We start from the raw sequence: 17,823 nt of genomic DNA on the forward strand, positions 1-17,823 counted from the left end.
CAGATTTCACTATATTTTGGAAAAACATACTGAAGTATAGCTTGCCAAATTTAATACATTCACTTCTGAATGTTAGATGGTATCTATTTGGCTGTACTGAAAAATTAAGTGAAAATCAACATATACTTGCATAATACTAATAGTTATAAACAAAGCCCTTGAGCTAGCTGTGGCTAAGATAATAGAATTTGACAACTAACTCCCTGTGACTGTTGAGTTAAAAAGAAAAGAAAATCTCTATAACCATAAGTTGCTTATCAAGCAAAAATTAAGTTATTTCAAATATCTTTAATACAATTCCAATTTAAAAAATTGTCTACCAACCAGGTATTCTCGTTCTGTGATTTGCCTGAAAAGCAGTCTTTCTTCTGTGGGCTGCTGGATTATAGGATTCTTTCTATCCTGCAGACAGAAGTTTTCCAACATAATAGCTCTAGACATTTTTAAACTAACATATTTTAAGTTTTCTATAATATTAGTTGACATCATTGACCAAGATAATGTATTTTTGACAAAGGGAAGGGAAGCACTTTGATGTAGTATCACAGTAAATTTGAGAAGAAACCAATTATAATGGTTTCTTTGTCTGGTTAGTGAGGAGTTTAGTATTGTTTCACTATGTTTTCTTTCCTGTGATAAATAAGATGTTAGTTTGTTGATCATTTATTTAGCACAAAGATTTTAGCAAAAAACTTCAAATCATTAACTTTCATTATTGATTGCGCATCCAAAGTAATGAACATAAAATGCACTGAATAAAATGTTTTGTCTAACAGCTGTTCAGTGGTGTGTTTTACCACCTTTTCTCCCAGCCTTCATCAGCAGCCTAATTTAGTAGTGAGCCTTTTACAGTCTTGTGGGTAAAACACTTTAATTACCACTTTGTCAACTAGACTTTTTAATTCTCTTTATTGGGAATGTTGCAGGCTTTGAAACTTCTCAACAGATTTGTGCTATTCAAATCACAGGATTGTATTTTGGGGTTAGGAAATGATCTGCATACTGTGGAGATCTGCAGGAAAGTGATAATAGGTGTTAAATCCAGAGAAGCTTGGGGGTTCAAGGTTTACCCCTCTTTTCTTTCAAAATAACATGGTTTGGCTCTAAACGCTACATGCAAAACTAATAATGGTTAATTTGGATCCTTCTAATATACTAAACGATTGCATCAATGCAGTGAATATATTTTAAACATCTTTATTACAGAAAACTTTTTACAACGCTTTGAGAATTTCATTTTTTGAAGAGAGAACTGGATTATAGTTTTCTTTTGAATGATAGGTATGCCTGTGAAGCTTAGAACGTGTGTGCATTGCAATACGACGTTTACAAGTGCTGTTAGTCTGTCCAACCACTTACGCGCTTATGCACGAAAGAAGAGTGCTGGACTTTTGACTGGGACAGGTATGTTTTGTTACAGATGTAAAAGCAAGTTTGTGTATGATGCATTTTCCTCATCAGACTGCACAAACTTATATGTTAATCCAAATGAATTTTGACGCTTTCTCTGGTAAACAAGTTTAATTAAGAAATTGAACTTCAGCAACTTGTAAACATATAGGCGTTGCTGTTGTCCATTTTTCATGTTTGTTTTTCATTCTTACTCACTCATTTTGGTCCAGCATTTCAGGTATGTAAACAAAGCTGCAAGCTGAGCAACTTTCATTCTTCACCCCAAAATCAAAATAGCTATTTGTTTTTTTATGAAAGGGATATGACAGCTTTAAAAAATCATGCCTGTCCAAACACTTTTTACCTACTTACTATTACAAATAGCCCTTAAGAGTACTACAGTTGAAATAGATGAGCGAAAAATAACTAATTTTTCAGTCTATGCATCTGACAGCACTTTGTCTATAGTCAGTTTCACAATTTTCTCTGTTGGTGTTGGTGGTTCACAAAGCGAAAATAATTTGGTAGTGGTACTATGGGGTGAGTGTAGTACTGTCCTGACACTACTTTTAAATCATTCATATTAAAATAAACTAGATTTCAGGTTGGTGTCCCTTACCGTTTTATGTTGTGATCCGGAATATTATCCGGGGGCCTGGTTCTGCAGCTGGCTTTCTGCAGGTAACCCCCTTGTGGCTACATGAAATATCACTGAAGTCAGTGTGATCTGAATCTGTATGGTCTACAGTAGGAGGCAGAATGAGGGTTGCGGAGCAGAAGGGGAAGATATCAAGGAAATTGGGAGGTGGAGAGCATGAAATAGAAATACTAAGTAACTGGGGAAGGCAGCTGTCTGTCACTCCATAAAGAAGAAACAAGCACAGGAAAAAGAAAACTTTGGTAAAAGTAGTGTTCCATTTTCTTAGCCATAGATCTTGCTAGTTATATGAAGTACAAGTCATATGTAAAGCAGGGATGTCAAACTTTCTGTGAAGAGGGCCAAGATACGTTTTTAATTCTAGTCTGTAGGCAGAGTCTATGAAGGTTGAGTTGTGTGCTACCCGTGATTCACAGTGGATCTCCCACTGATAACAATGGGAGGTTTGATCAAAGACTGCATGGTAGAATCTAGCTCTTACATAATAATTAACTTTGTTGTTAAGGTTACTGTTTGCCATGTCACTCAGTGGGGAAAAGATGATGCACCGGGCTTTACCATCACTGCTGTTTTTGAGATTTTGGACTCTTTGCTACTGCTTTTATTCAGTTTATGCATAAAATTATGATAATTGTGCAAGATAGGTGTACAACTGCATATGTAAGTTGCTGGAAATTATTGCTTTTAAAATATTTTTATTAGACTTAAAAGTTAACAGGAGTCGCTGGTTTGGTAACACTGAGCAGGTCATTCTGTGCCTCCGTTTCCCAATCTATAAAACGGAGATGGTACTCACTTAATGAAGTCCTTTGAGATTACTTATGAAAAGTTCTATATAAAAGCTAGGTGGTATTATTCTTATGATTTATTATATAACACCTGTGAGATGGAGGGCAGTTCATGTTTTTTAGAGCTGTTTCAGGCTGTCTGCAAACTTACAGTGATAATTCTGTATGAGTAGTTCTTCATTTATATTTGCCCATTTGTAAGTTTTTCTTCTCATCTGGAAGAGCTAGAAACTTAATTTTTAAGTGCAGAATTTGAATCTAGTCACAGAGAGGAGATACATTAAACCAGCTAGAGGAAATCCATGGGTTGGATGTCTCAAAAATGATGTATAGGAAGATTGAATTATGTTAGAATACATAATCAGTATTTAGTATTACTTTTATCCCCAGTAACTGATACTAGAATGCTGCTAGTTTTCACTAGTGACTTGGAGACCTTTGCAAATTAGTGACTTTTGTCAATTGGTAAGCGAATAAACAAAGCTAGGATAATGGATCACAAAATGTACTTTGAAAATTGTGGTTTTAATTAACTGATAATTCATAGTGTACCAGTAAATCATCTACACTGTTGTACATTGTATAGGATGAGGTCTTAGTGATATAATACCACACTACAAGCACTGTGCTCTTACTATTTTTCTGAGACGTGAGAAGAGATGGCTCTGTGTGAGTGCAGGTATTACTGAGCATCTCCTATATTGGGAAGATCCCAGTTCTTCTTGTCTTGTTAGATGAAGATGACTATGTTTTAGAGAAATTATTATATGGGGTCTTCAGCCCTGAAATTCATTGACCTCAGCTTCTAAACTGTGTAAAGGCATTGAGTATCTAGTAATTTTTCCTATTTTAAAAAAGCCCTGAACTTACTCTTTTACTTCCTTACATCTTTGTAAAGAAATATTAATCAGAGAAATTCTTTATTAGTTCAGTACTTGTGCCAGGTCCTTGCTCTAATTACATAATTGTATGCATACATGATTGCTGTAATTCTTATGTGATGTGGCAGTTATTATGGGAACTGTTTATACTTTGGCATTGGATAAAAGAATAGAATCATCTATGCAAGTCATTGAAGCAGAAATGAAAACTTTCCTAGGGCTGCATTAGCTTAAGTACCCTTCTTTTAGGCAATTTAATGTTTTTCTCACTACTTTGACTATGCGTATTTTCAATATTAACTATTACAACATCACTTTTCTAGTAGATTCCATGCTGTTTCACAACCAGTAACTTACAGGGTATGCAACCAAATTTTGCATGCTGAGAAAATACAGGAATATTATGCCGCCACTTGTTATGATTTAACAAGAAAAAATATGAAATATGGCTGCCAATATTTGAAAAATAGTTCAAGGAACAAATCTTCAAGCAAGGCCAAGATTTGTTAGGGCATTGGCTATGCTAAGTTTAGTGTGTAATTGCAAACTTAATTTATGCAATATGGGTCCACTGTTCACTGTAATTATGTGCATAAAGGACCTAGGTGCATTTGTGTGCACAGTTACCCAATTTGCTTGTGAAATTCTACATTTAACTTTGGACTGGTTCCAGAAGTTAGTGCAAGTTTTCAGGCTGTACAACACAGGTTTGCATGATTGGCTTTAATCCCTCATGCCCAACAGATGCTAGTTTTCTTCCTCCTACCTATTTTGGTGAAAGGGTTAGTGGACTGCTGTCCACTTCTGGTGTTTTGCAGAGCAGATGAGAGGTTTTCTCTTTCACGCTGTCACTTTAAGGACATACCTCTTCACCATCTTCAAAATACATCTTTCTCCACTTGGTTTTTCCCTATTAAGGTCTTATCTTCCAGAGTCCCCCATTTCTCTCTCCTTGACCTCCGCAAATTTCTCTTTGTCCCCTAAGATTCTTTGATCTCTCTTGCACCCTGACATTTCCACCTATCTTTTGTCTTTACCGACCTACCGTTCCTTTGGCTCTCCTGAAAATAACGTATGCTTTCTCTGCTACTGCTCTCTGCTGTACTGCTGCAGTGAGGCATGTAACAAGGGAAGTGGCCTTGGAGCTAGGAGGAGGAGCAAGAAATACAATGGAAGTCTTTATTCTGCAGTCTTACATCCATAATTGATCAAGCAGTACTTAAGAAAATGTATTAATATCTTGAGGAATACACAATAAAGTTCCCTGGCATAAAAATTACTGTAGATAAAAATATTTTGATGTATAGTTAAACCCTACAAATTTGCCCTAATGACTGGGAGAGACATTGCAAATGATTTGAATGTGGCCAATTAGCAAGTAAGCAAACAAATACAATTTAATGATAACATATATCACTTAATTGTAGTCTTGCCTGAGTTTAGTATACTAGTAAATGTTCTGTAGCAAAAATAATGAAGTCCTAGTAAGAACGGACCTTGCTTCAGCACTTGAAGTAAAGAATATTCCTGTTTTGGGGACTGTGGATTAGCAGGAAGCACAAATTTAAGTCGTTGTGTAGTTGCACACTTATTTCACAGCCTGAGAATTTCATTGGACCTAAAGATGTGCAACGAAGAACCACTAGTTACAATTTTCAACATAATCCATGCTGCTGCCCACTCATATTGGGCATACATTTTAATCTGCCACCTCCGTGAGACTGAGTCTTTCCTGCCATGCTGACACTGTGCTGTGAAATTGAGTATATGCAGCCTGTTTACCTAATGTGTGTATGCTTTTTTAAATAGTGTGTTCTCAACAGAACTGGAGCTCCTCCAAGTGATCTTTCCAAAGATTTTCAATTATCTTCTATTTTAAATTGGTTGTTCCTCTACTCTGCCATGCTGAATCAGAGCTTTTGGTGAGCAGTGAATCCAGTCAGTCACACACAGCTTTCAGAAGCAGCAACTAAGACAGCAGGTAGTCAAGGTTGAAGGGAAAAGCCTTCTTTCAGAGAGACTGTTGTACTGCATATAGTGTTCATGAAAGGTGATAGTTGGCAGCTGTGGAGACTGATACCCTCTGTCCACAACATGGGCATAGGTAGTGGCAGTCAGAGCTTCCATACACTTTGACAATGTGCCTCACCCTAATCTTAAGGAATTTCCAGGAGGCTGGTTGGGGTTCAGATTTCTTTATCTCTTTGCTGAGTGTTAGTGAGCCTGCTGTTTGTGGGAATTTTACTTTGTCATGTGGAAACTGTCCACTAGGAACTGGATTGAAACCACCAGACAGATGTTGTTAAATAACCGGTTTTGGTCATAACATGGGCTGGGTTGGAAGAAGTGACCTAGGGGTGAGACTGTGTTATTCTTAAGTTGGTGCTGCTTGTTTTAGTATCCTGTCAGTACAGTATGTGAGCATCAAAAGTGTTTGTGCACACATGGCTTTAATTTAAGTGAGTTTACTACTCCTGAGTTTTAGCAATTTGATGACAGTTTTACAGTTACTCATATACCAGTCTGTTTGGAGAATGAATCATCTGAATGTTGATCAGAAGCATCAGTCAAATTTTACCAAAAGTTTTGGTCTTACCTTCTCTCCTACAATGACCCGAAAGCATATTCATGCTAGTTTGTGCTGTTAAAAGTAAAGAAATGTACTCAAAGTCAAAACCACAAGAAAAGGGGACAAATGTGTTGTGTGGAATGCTACTTCAACGCATGGCCAGTTTTAACATTTGAATTGCTTGTAAATTTGTTTTCTAAGTCTATTGTTACTATTGTTTCATGTGGACTGATCCTTATGTTCCAACCTTAGTCCTGTTACTCTATGTGAGAGGGGCTGCATTCACTGGACATCTTCGCTGACTTCTTCAGTCCTGTGTTTTAGAGTTATTCTATCTAGAGCCTGTGTACTAGACACAGCAAAAAATTACTTGCCCATTCTCTCCTTCCTTCCCTCTACACACTGTAAAATCCCTGTCTGGCTATTGCAAAGTCACCTCTCTTGGTGCATTATGCCAGACTCCATTTTCCTATGTTAGGGCCCAATTGAGTGTGGGATGGTCAGGGAGGTTTTTCTCAGAAGATTGCACATCCCTGTCCTAGAATTCCTAGCCTTCAGGAACCCTTTGTAAGAAAAGCTAGGATTAGGACACAAGTGATGGTATAGCCTCACTGAAACACTAGAGTATTTGCCTGAGTGAGAAGAGTCCAATTTTTTGATGGGAATGAGGGAATCTAGCCTTGAAGTCTATCTGTATCCAGAGAAATCTGATCTAAGAGACTCTGAGCCACAAAGCATTTATCTCACAAGAGCGACATCCTTCTGGTTTTTAGAGCCTGCTACACGTATAGGGCTGCCACTTTGTAGACCTTTTTCACGTTCTTTAATGTCATTGATTTTGTAACTGCTAACTGACCTCAGAAGGATCTCACATCAATGCTTTGGCAATCTAATGGAGCTGTGGTCTCTGTTTCCTCCAGTTTTCCTCTCTGGGGTGTTCTGCAAAATCCACAGAGGCAAAGCCATTGTTGTAGAACTATTTTCACCTTGCCAGATGGATCTCCTTTTATGCTAATTGTTCTCTACTGGTACACTGGTATCCAGGCCTCAGGTATCCTGTCTCCTCTCTGAGAAGTATCCTGTCATCCTTCTCAGAGAGAAGGATGGCCATAAATTTCAGTACCTTCCAGGCAAAATGCAAACCTTGCTTTTTTGAGCAAGATGTCCATCAGTAATACTAGATTTAAAGGGGGGAAAATACAGACTGAATTAAGCCCAGTTCCTCCTGACTGGGAGGAGAGATTATATCTCTGTGCAGGTGATTATATCTCTTGCTGAAGGTGCTCAGATGCTGCATTTTTGAGAGTTACATAAAAACTTATGTATTTATATAGATGAGGCTGAAAAGGATCTTTGATACCTATGAGAGGACACAAAGTGATTAAAATTAGTACCTTGTACTGAGAGCACCTTTCACCTGAAGATCTCAAAACTCCTTAGCAGAGCAGAGAGGATGAGCATCCCAACTAGTTTTAAATTTGTGAATGGTGTTGCCTGCAATAGCCAAGGACTGTACTTAATGATCCATGAGGTCCCTTCCAGTCCTGTGATCCTCCCCAAAGATAAGGTGCCAGTGGTGTGGTAAAGGCAAAGCCACCAATTTAATGGTTTCTACTCCTGTGTAATTCATACTTTCCTAAAGCTTGGAAGATATGGTCTTCTCTCCATTATAGAAAATAGAATATGTTCTTGTATGTTACCATAAAGCATTAGGGCCAATTTCTGTTCCCTTGATCACATCCTTCACTTTCTCCAAGAGGGTCTTGACAAAGTCCTTGCTGTCAGCACCTTTTGTGTCCAGAGCCCTTTGCTTGCTGCTGTCAAAGAGAACACCATTGGGCCTCATCTACTAATAGAAGGCTTCCTTCAACTTTGTGTAAATAAGCCTATCTGGATACCTGTTTTGTACCCATTTGGAGTCTGAATTTAATTCTCTCCTACCTTCAAGACTCAGAAGTGTCAGTGAGTTTTCTATTGGCTTTTTAGTCTTTTTTCTAGATAATATTGTTTCCAGAAAAGGGATCAGCAACTTGGCAGCTGTCTCTTTATCTCTTCTCCCTTACTCTCTTTCCACAACAATAAGATGATAGAGGGAGAGGGAACATCTTGGTACTCAGTCAGTAGCTAGTTTCTGTGGCAGCTTCTGAACACTATGGCCTTGAGGTTCTATCTGGAAAGAATTAGCGGAACAGAAATCTTTAAATAGTTATTCTGTTGGACAGAATCAGGGATGAAGACAAGGCCTCTAAAAATAAGTTTGGCCCACTGGATTAAAACCTATAGATCAAGTGTCCATCTAAAGGGATCCCCTGCTCCCCAGAATATTCACCCATGGTAGGAAAAAAATGCAAAGGTGCAGTGTGATGCTCTCTCTTTTCTCTTAATTGGTATGAATGCGTAAGCAGAGGAGGCTTTGAGTGCTATTGTCTTTGTGTCATTATCCTTGACTGGTATATCAGAGAATGCAAACATTAGGATTTTACATCTTAATGTTTCTGCACCTGAGAAACACCAGCATAAAACAGAGATTCTCAAACTTTGTCACAGTGAGCCTCCCGAAGCTTAGAGAGAGAGAGAGAGAGAGAGAAAATTGCACCTCCCAGCCCCCCATCGTTTACAGTGACAACACAAAACTGAAAAGCCTATACTTCGCAAGAATATGAATAATAATGTAGCAGGGTGTGATCAGTATAGTTAAAATAAGGATATGAGTATCAAAAGTACTAATTTTATTGCAGAAATTATTTTTCGTGCTATCTCACAGTTGTGTTCCAAAAAATACAAACTGTAGCAACTAAAATAAAACTGCACTAACATTTTAGGAAATCATAACACTATTGACTGCGTGACACCGCCCCAGCTGTCCTGGGCTTACAGGCAGGGAACAGGGCCCCCCATTTAGTGCAGGTGGGAGGTGGGGGGCAGGTCAGAGCATGACAGTCAGAGGTTCGCCAGCACTGTGAGTTCTGCATAGGTCTGGTGCAGCAGGAAGTCCATCAGGGTACTAAGCTGGCAGCTGGGACTGAGCTGGGCTGCTGCTGGCCAGGACCAGCTGGTTACTGTCTAGCTGCACTGGTGCTACAGGAGAGGTGGTGTGTCACGCTGAGCAGGAACCATGCAGGGTCCATGGCTCCCCACTGCCACAGGGACCCCCATGGTGGCTTCTCCCTGTCGCAAGCAGCCAATCTCCAGCACCAGGGATGGAGAGGAAGGCAGTGTCAATAGCCTCTGCAGAGCAAAGAGCCAGCTTTGCATAAGGGCTGCTGTCATGATAGGGGCACCAGCTGGAAATGAACAGCTGCAGCAGCTGGGGAAAGAGAACCCTTCTGCTAAGCCCAATGCATCCAGCGCAGCAGCCCAGGGATGAACAGCAGCTCAGTAGCAAATGGAGGGGATATTGCAGGGCCGGGCTGAGGCAGGAGTGGAGGGGAGCCCCGTGTATGTGGCTGGGCTGGGTGGAAGGGGATGGAAGGGAGCCCCTGGGATATTGCGGAGGAGCTTCAGCCAAAGAGGAGAGCCCCCCGGGGATCTCCGAGCCCCAGCTGAGCTGGTGAGCAGAGCACATGGGGAAGATGGCAGGGATGGCAGGCCTTGTGTTACTGGAGAAAAGATGGGGAATCAGGAGAATCCCTGTGCTGCTGTAGGCAGAGATAAGTTGGGGGGTGGAGCAGGGGAGCCCCTGCAAGCTGCTTCCCCCACAGATCCCTGGCTGTCCACTGTCCCAGCACTGTCCTCTGGACAGAGCTCTGGCCCCTTCTGCCCTTCCCCCAGGCAGGGCAGAGCTCTGGGTCTGCTCTGGGAGCACTTAACTGCTGGCCAAAAGGCAGAAAACTGGTGCCTGTGCCTCATTGTTTGAGAACCTCTGGTCTAGAGTGACTGTCCACGGTGCTGCTGATGCCCTTTCCATTACTGTTACTTTGGTAGTTCTATGTCATTAGTGTTTCGTGTTCATGTTTAGGAGTAGTTAATGTTTCCACATGCCTCCAGACTCTCCCTTGAGTTTAGCTTCATGGTAAGTGTAAATCATTACACAATGTCAAGTGCAGTTTAAAGTTATTTCCCAACCATGGCTGATATAGAGTTTTTCCCTGCAAGGCCTCTGTTGCAAACTTCTATTTCCTCTGCCCCTAGAGGGCTCAGCCCCTCTTAATCCTAAATCCACATGCTAGTATGCTTCAGCAGTATTTATGCTGTACCTTCATGCATAGTTCAAACACCTGATAAGACAGTGATTCAGCAAGTGGCTCTTTCATCTCTATACATTTGTAATAGGTTGACAGACTTTATCACAGAGGTTCATAATCCCTGTTTTCTTATTATTCCTTTTTAACCATTGAATAGACAAATGGTAAGAAAGCTTCAGCTAAGAGTCCCAGAGACAGGACAGGACCAAAACTTTTGCTTCGGTTTGGCGCTTGAATGATGTGAGCAGATGACTGTGCATTCCTCACTGTTGTAGCAGATGTAAACAAGACCTCCTTGCAGACAGAAGTTCTCATTCATGTTTTGGATTTAAATCAAATTAGCTTGAATGTGTTAACATTTTGAAGCTGTAACTGTATTTTTATAACATAATTTGAACTATAGTTATCAACAGATCTTCCATGACCGAAAAAGTTTCAAGAATGAAAGGGAAGTTCAAACTGTCATTGGGTAATTCCAGGTAATTCCACAATAACAGTTACTAGTGCTTGCTGGAACTAAAAAGTATCTAGCTTCATGATTGTCCTATGGTTTTTAGAGGAGAACAAACACTAAGATAAACAAAGATAGGAAAAGACTATCTTTGCTTCTTTGTGAATCATTCTCTGAGTTTGAAAGGTAATTGAAAGTTTTGGAATTTAGATGGCAATTTAACAGGGCACAGTAAGAGAAAATAAATGGGTTTTTCAGCATGGTTATAAATGAAGGTTTGTTGAATATTTCTATTTGGTTTAGGACTAACTTTTAATTGTTAACTTTTATATATGGAAAATGTTCTCCTTCCTTCTTAGCCTTAGATTGTAAGCAAAAAAAGTCAAGATCAAGATCTGGAAGCAAGAAAAAAATGCTGCCATTACCTCATAGTGCTGATGAAGTTTACATACTCCGATGCAGGTATATACAGGATTTTTATAACTGGTTAACTGAAATTACAGTATCTGGGAGAGGTTATATATTGTTGCTTTTACGTAAGAATATTCAGAAATATATTGTAACTGCATTTGATTTAAAAAGTCAATATTGAGCAAAACAAACAACTAAGTTGAATATTACATTAACCTAAACAAAAAAGAACCTGAAACAGTTTTACATTTTGGAACAGATTTTTTTTCCCTCTCCTGCCTGAAAATGTGTTTTCCATATTTCATATTTGGGCAGTGTTCTTCCCCTGCACAAAACAAACAGAAGCCTATTAATGGAAATGGGCCATTAACTATCGCATTACAAATGTGAAGGTATAATTTATAGTATAAACTTCAATCTTGTGTTTATATCTTCGTAGTCAGTTGAAACATTAAGTATTGTTGAATTAACTATGAAACTATTAGGGTTTTCATCTAAAAAATATATTAAAATGAGCTTTTAGGAGAAAAGTTTACTTTCTGTATGATTCTTAATCCTTAGCAATGTCTGCTGACCTGTACTTTGTTTAATGCTAATATAAATTCTTGATGGAATGATTTTAAAATTTGCACAGGTTTTGTGGTCTGGTCTTTCGAGGACCATTGTCTGTTCAGGAAGACTGGATAAAGCACTTGCAGAGACACATCGTCAATGCAAATCTTCCACGGACTGGGGCTGGCATGGTTGAGGTCACATCGCTACTTAAAAAGCCTGCTGCAATTACTGAAACTTCATTTTCTTTACTGATGGCAGAAGCAGCATCATAGAACAAGGAAACCTTTTAAATTTGAATTGGATGTAAATTTGAAATACTTTGTCATTTTTTAAAAAATATTGCTACACTAAATTATGTTTATAAATCCTAAAGCCAGAGAAGTAGGGAAAGTGAATTACAGTAACATCAAAACAAATTGAGTACTTAACAGTTACAGTAAGTAGTCTTTATATTTTATATAGGGTGGCAGATGTGTTTTTAAGGTTTACTATGTTTTTGTCAGTTACTGTGTTCACTATCAATACAAGATCATTACATGTAAGCAGCCATTTTTAAATTGTTGCACATGGGTACTTATAGACAGATTTTAATAAAAACAAACCATGCCCTCTGCAGTGTTACCAGAATCAAGGCTCTGTTTATTCAAAAAACAAAAACAAAAAAACACACACACACAAAAAACACACTTGCATAGTAAAATAAGATATTATATTTTGTTTGTATGTATGTAGTGTTTTGTATAATACCAAGAACCGCTAATACAACTTACTCAACTTAGGGCATTAAATATCATGTACTTCTTAGTTCAAGAGACTGTTTCATTCAAATAGGGCAATTAGTACTATTCCATCTAGGTGTGTAAGTGTTGTTTTTTTTAAATCATATGAGGCTTTTTTGTACTAAAAAGTGGAGGGAAACTTGTTTAAACAAATATTTCTAAGAGAAATATGTACATAGTACTGGAAATTATTTGTGGTAAGGAAGTATTCTTTACTTCAGTTGCATTTCTCACTAACAATAAAGTGGTGCATCCATGCTACCTCCTACTTTGTCAACAAAGATGTCATTTACCCTTTGTTTTTGTATCATAGTAGATTCAAATCCAACTTTCTTTATTGCAAAGCATTTTTTTAAAGTTTGTTTCCTTATGATGTTTTACTTAAAGTCTGACTTGCTTACAGAACAGTTTGCCTCTGTACTACTTTATTTAACACTGTAGAAATGTACTAATAAGAACTGCTCACTACACAGTTTAGGACTAGACTTTTCATTTATAATTCTGTTTAAATTTTTTTGATCATTTTAACAAATTTGAACACATTGAAATGTTTCTACATATGAAGAGAATGTTTACAATTTAAATTTTAGAACTTGTTTTGGATGTGATTCTATGTATGAAAACTGTGTAACACTATGCTCATGCTGAGGACCTACTTGCGGAATTACTGAATAAATGTGCTGTGAGGATGGACAATATGGTGCAGGTGTCTTGGTCATGATAAATTGTGTTTGTTCATTTAAATTGTCATCAAAACGTGATTTAATTTTTTAATCAGTAAATCAGATTCCTCTACAAATCAGTTTTGTATGCAAGTAACATTTCATTTTATTCATGTAGGGTAACTAAAGCAGTAGTTAAATCAAGAATATGCATTGATATTTTCTTTATATGTAAATAAAGTTAAAAGCAGTTAAAGCAAGGAGTATTTTGGTAGAGTATATACATACCTCACTGCCAATGAAATTGCTTTCCTATGGTATATCTCCTTACCAGAAAAATCTCTAAATAAAAAGGTTTAAACAAAATATAAATGTCTATAATGTGAAGCATTTCTTATTTGTGTTATGTATGAAGTAACAGTTCATGAGAAGTTGATTTGTCTTGCTTGAGATTAGACTCTCCTCATTAGTGATCCAGAGTAGAATACGTTTACTCACAACATAATATGATCTCTTCACAGATGTATTACATTGGTTGGTGTAAATGTCAGGATGATTTTTTTTATAAAGTTGAAATAATCTCCATACTAGTACTTGCTAATATCTTGCAAAAATAGCTCTCTATATATCTAGGCTTAAGTCGTTAGAGAGGTATTGTAATGTATTCTTAGTGCAGGGGTTCTCAAATTGGGGGTCGGGACCCCTCAGGGGGTCACAAGGTTATTACATGGGGGGTTGCGAACTGTCAACCTCCACCCCAAATCCCACTTTGGCTCCAGCATTTATAATGGTGTTAAATATATTAAAAAGTGTTTTTAATTTATAAGGGGGGGGGTCGCACTCAGAGGCTTCCTATGTGAAAGGGGTCACCAGTAAAAAAAAGTTTGAAAGCCACTGTCTTAGGGCTTGGCTACGCTCGAAACTCCAAAGCGCTGCCGCGGGAGCACTGCCGCGGGAGCGCTTTGAAGTGTGAGTGTGGTCACGGTGCCAGCGCTGGGAGAGAGCTCTCTCAGCGCTGCACGTACTCCACCTCCTCATGGGGATCAGCTTGCAGGGCTGGGAGCCGCGCTTCCAGCGCTGGGGCACTGTTTACACTGGCGCTTTGCAGCGCTGTAACTTGCTGCGCTCAGGGGGATGTTTTTTCACACCCCAGAGTGAGAAATTTGCAGCACTGTAAAGCGCCAGTGTAGCCATGGCCGTAGTGGAATCTCCCTGTGGATAAGTAGAAGCTTTAACATGTCCATTATATTGTTACCTTTCTGAATAAAAATATACCTCAAAATATTCAAAGGATTTTTGGCTGTGGGAAAAATTTTTAAAATAGGATAACTGAAATATGTTGATGTATGGTACAAAAACATCCTACTATAATGTTGTAGGGCTTTTCTTGTTATTTAAAAAGAGTGCTGCCTCCTGATATCTTTAGGATGAGCGGAAAATCTCATAGCAGTACTCCTGAGCATTTCCTTACATGTGTTTGGTTTGATATACTAAAACTGCATTTAATCTTGATTTTTTTTTTATATCTCATCGTAAAACTGAGTGTCTGTTATCCTTTAGGAACTGATCCTACATTGTGTAGCGCACAGGTGAACTGCTGTGCCCATGCAAAGCTCCATCTACATCAGTTGGGCTTTGCTTCAGTGCAGCAGTACACCCACACACTAGACAATGTGGGATCAGGGCCTTAGTCTCTGTCTGCATGGGAGCTGGTTTAGTTGTGGATACTGAAAAATAAGTAGGTGTTTGCAAGCAACCTGTGGGATTTTGAGCTCTTGTGGTGGAAAACTTGCTTTGTAAAGTGGAGGATTAGAAAAAATATTCATAAGAAATGAATGTAAATTAGATAAGAACAATGAAATTGCCTTGAAAGTTCAGAATGTTTTATTAGAATATTTGTTTATTCTTTTCACAAAAAGATGTTAAGCATATTTTGTGGCTGGTTAACTTATGAAAAATTCGGTGAAGCTACACTGATAATTATCATTGCTAAATATGGTGATAGAGTAAAACTGTACCATGCAGAATGTAGCAGTAGTAGAAAATCTAACTAGGTTTTCAACAAGATAAATAACTTGAATTTAATTTAGTTCATTCAGGCAATGTGTAATATCACTGCGTGAATCACTTAATGTAACATCTTCACTTTTAAAGTTAAGTTTGAAGAGCATATGGGTCTAGTCCTATAATCCTTGAAGGAGGAGCTCTGCAACTTCCAGGATCAGGCCTTTAAATTTTGAGAAAATGATTGTTTGTAATGGCTACAATTTTGCATAGTGTGAGCCAGAGCTGCACAATTCTTTAGCTATACCCTCACTGCTAATCCAGATCTGTCTCAAAATGTGGCATCCCGCTGTGCTTATCTTGGACTCCTACTAATATATTTTTTTTAAAAATACACATCTATCCTGATATAACACTGTCCTCGAGAGCCAAAAAATCTTACCACGTTATATCGAACTTGCTTTGATCTGCTGGAGCGCGCAGCCCTTCCCTCCTCTCCCCCCCTCAGGAGCACTGCTTTACCACGTTATATCCGAATTTGTGTTATATCGGGTCACGTTATATCGGTGTAGAGGTGTATAGACAAATCTTAGCACTCTTTGAATAGTTAAATTCATTGCACTTGGGACCTACATTGGATTTAAAATGAATTATCTAAAAGTGGCTTATTAAATTATCTATCCTTAGGTCTTTTTCAAATAACCCTATTGACCCAAGATGTTAGGACTTCTCTACTGTCCTAGTGTAACTGTTGCTGGGAGTCTTGGTCCCCATCAGTATTTGCTGTCAGATTCCATAAATCCCAATTTCCAGTACTATGGAGGTAATGAAAAATCTGATAGAACAGGCTTAGTTAAATCGATCATCCTTTTTCATTTCACAGAGAAGTCTAAAATTTTCAAACTTGTGCACCTAATTCCATATTTAGGCATCTGAATAAGTGGTCTGACTTTCAGAAGTGCTTAGCATTCACAGCCTATTCAGCTCCCACTGACTTCAGTGCCTCCATTGACTCAGTAAATTGCTCGGTACATCACAGCCCACATCATGTAGGTTCCAAAATATGGATTCTTTGTGCTGGGCATCCAATTTGAGAATTTTGGTCTAGTGTTTGACCTTTTCTTTTGTTTATAGCCATTACTGGTTACTGTACGTTAATATATTTATTGGTAACCAGCTGGGTTCCCATGCCTTGTCTCTCCGATGAGATCACCAGGAAGGGTGCCAATTGTGAAGGACTTTTTTTGTGTTGCAGACATTTTTCCACTAGGAACTGAATGGAGATGATGTCTGAATTAACATAAATCATTCTGACTAGTTTATACGTGTTGCTTTGTGGCCAGTTCAAATGACCATGTTCAGCCTGAACTGATCAGGCTGATTTTTTTTTCCAGTTAAAAGCATTTATTGGATTTCTTAGGTAAAATATATAATTTGTAGAAGAGGGATTACAGCTTTTCAAAAAGTTGGAAAGAACTGACAGGAAAAGCAAAGGGAGGGGTGATGCATAGGGTGTTTGTGAAGTGCAAGACAGTTTTATAGTGGATCATTTATCATGGATGTCAGGCAATAAGGATGATTGGTCTCATTTTTCAGAGGTGCCACCTTTTAGGTTTCATGGACTTCCATGGGAGTTACAGGTACTCAAAACCTCTGAAAATCAGGCCACGCACATTTTCCAAAATGTTTGTCTTTTGTTAGCCACCTTTCCTGAGGCTGCCAAATGACAAAATTCATAAATCCAGTCCTCTGAGCATAGGGATGTTGAATCTTTGCATGTTTGCTGTGCTTAGGAGGCTTTAGACAGAGTCTTCACTAGGGAGTTGAACCATTTGAATTGCACTCATGTAAGCACCAGTGATAGTGTGTCCACACTAGACATGTTTCAGGCTAAAGACAGTTGCAGTTTTGCTCTATCTCCTTATATTATGCTCTTCTACTGCAATATAGTTGCACTGACCTCCCAATAACTATCCTAGTTTCTGGTACAGCTCTCGCAAGCAGTTGTTTCTGGCAGATTGTGGAAGGACTTCTAGAATATCCTGGGAAGCACAGGAGAATTATGGGAAAAGTCAAATTTTTGACAAGCCCTTAGGAGGCATCTGAGTGAGCTGCTGCAGAGTGACAAAATGGTTCAGATAGTACCTGCAGAGAGCTAGAGACACACACACACACACACATCAGGCACTTACTGCTGCTTGCCACATGCATAGCTGTGTGTTTTAACTCTTGGATGAATTGCACCCGGTGAACCACGATCACAGGCTTGTGGGACAGAGTTGTTCTGGTGACTTGGGATGGCCAGCTCTATCTACAGAACCTTGGGATGAAAAAAGAAACTGTTCTGGAACTCTTATGCTGACCAGGGCCCAATACTGCAGTGCTAGACTTCTGTGGAAAAGAGTAGTCATCATCCTGTTGAATCTGGCCACTCCAGATTCATAACCAGTCATCTGGAGAGAGTCAGTCTGGAATCAGAAAGTCCATGG

The 17,823-nt window shown here is 38.7% G+C and overlaps 1 protein-coding gene across 16 annotated transcripts in view; it reads left to right on the forward strand.

Annotated features, from left to right (window-relative positions):
* ZNF644 (zinc finger protein 644) overlaps positions 1-13,590 on the forward strand; it is an 80,705-nt gene extending 67,115 nt beyond the window's left edge. For 13 of the 16 annotated variants that reach the window (XM_050962102.1, XM_050962105.1, XM_050962099.1 and 10 more), the window contains 3 exons: positions 1,282-1,404; positions 11,283-11,385; positions 11,969-13,590. In XM_050962102.1, the coding sequence (XP_050818059.1) occupies positions 1,282-1,404; positions 11,283-11,385; positions 11,969-12,161 (419 nt within the window). In that variant the 3' untranslated portion in view covers positions 12,162-13,590. Of the gene's footprint in view, positions 1-1,281; positions 1,405-5,528; positions 5,642-11,282; positions 11,386-11,968 lie in introns of those variants that run through there. The other 3 variants (XM_050962111.1, XM_050962109.1, XR_007775453.1) reach the window with 2 other exon arrangements.
* Positions 13,591-17,823: the final 4,233 nt, after the last annotated feature.

This window comes from Gopherus flavomarginatus, chromosome 7 (assembly GCF_025201925.1).
Source record: "Gopherus flavomarginatus isolate rGopFla2 chromosome 7, rGopFla2.mat.asm, whole genome shotgun sequence".
In the NCBI taxonomy this organism is placed as follows: Eukaryota; Metazoa; Chordata; order Testudines; family Testudinidae; genus Gopherus; species Gopherus flavomarginatus.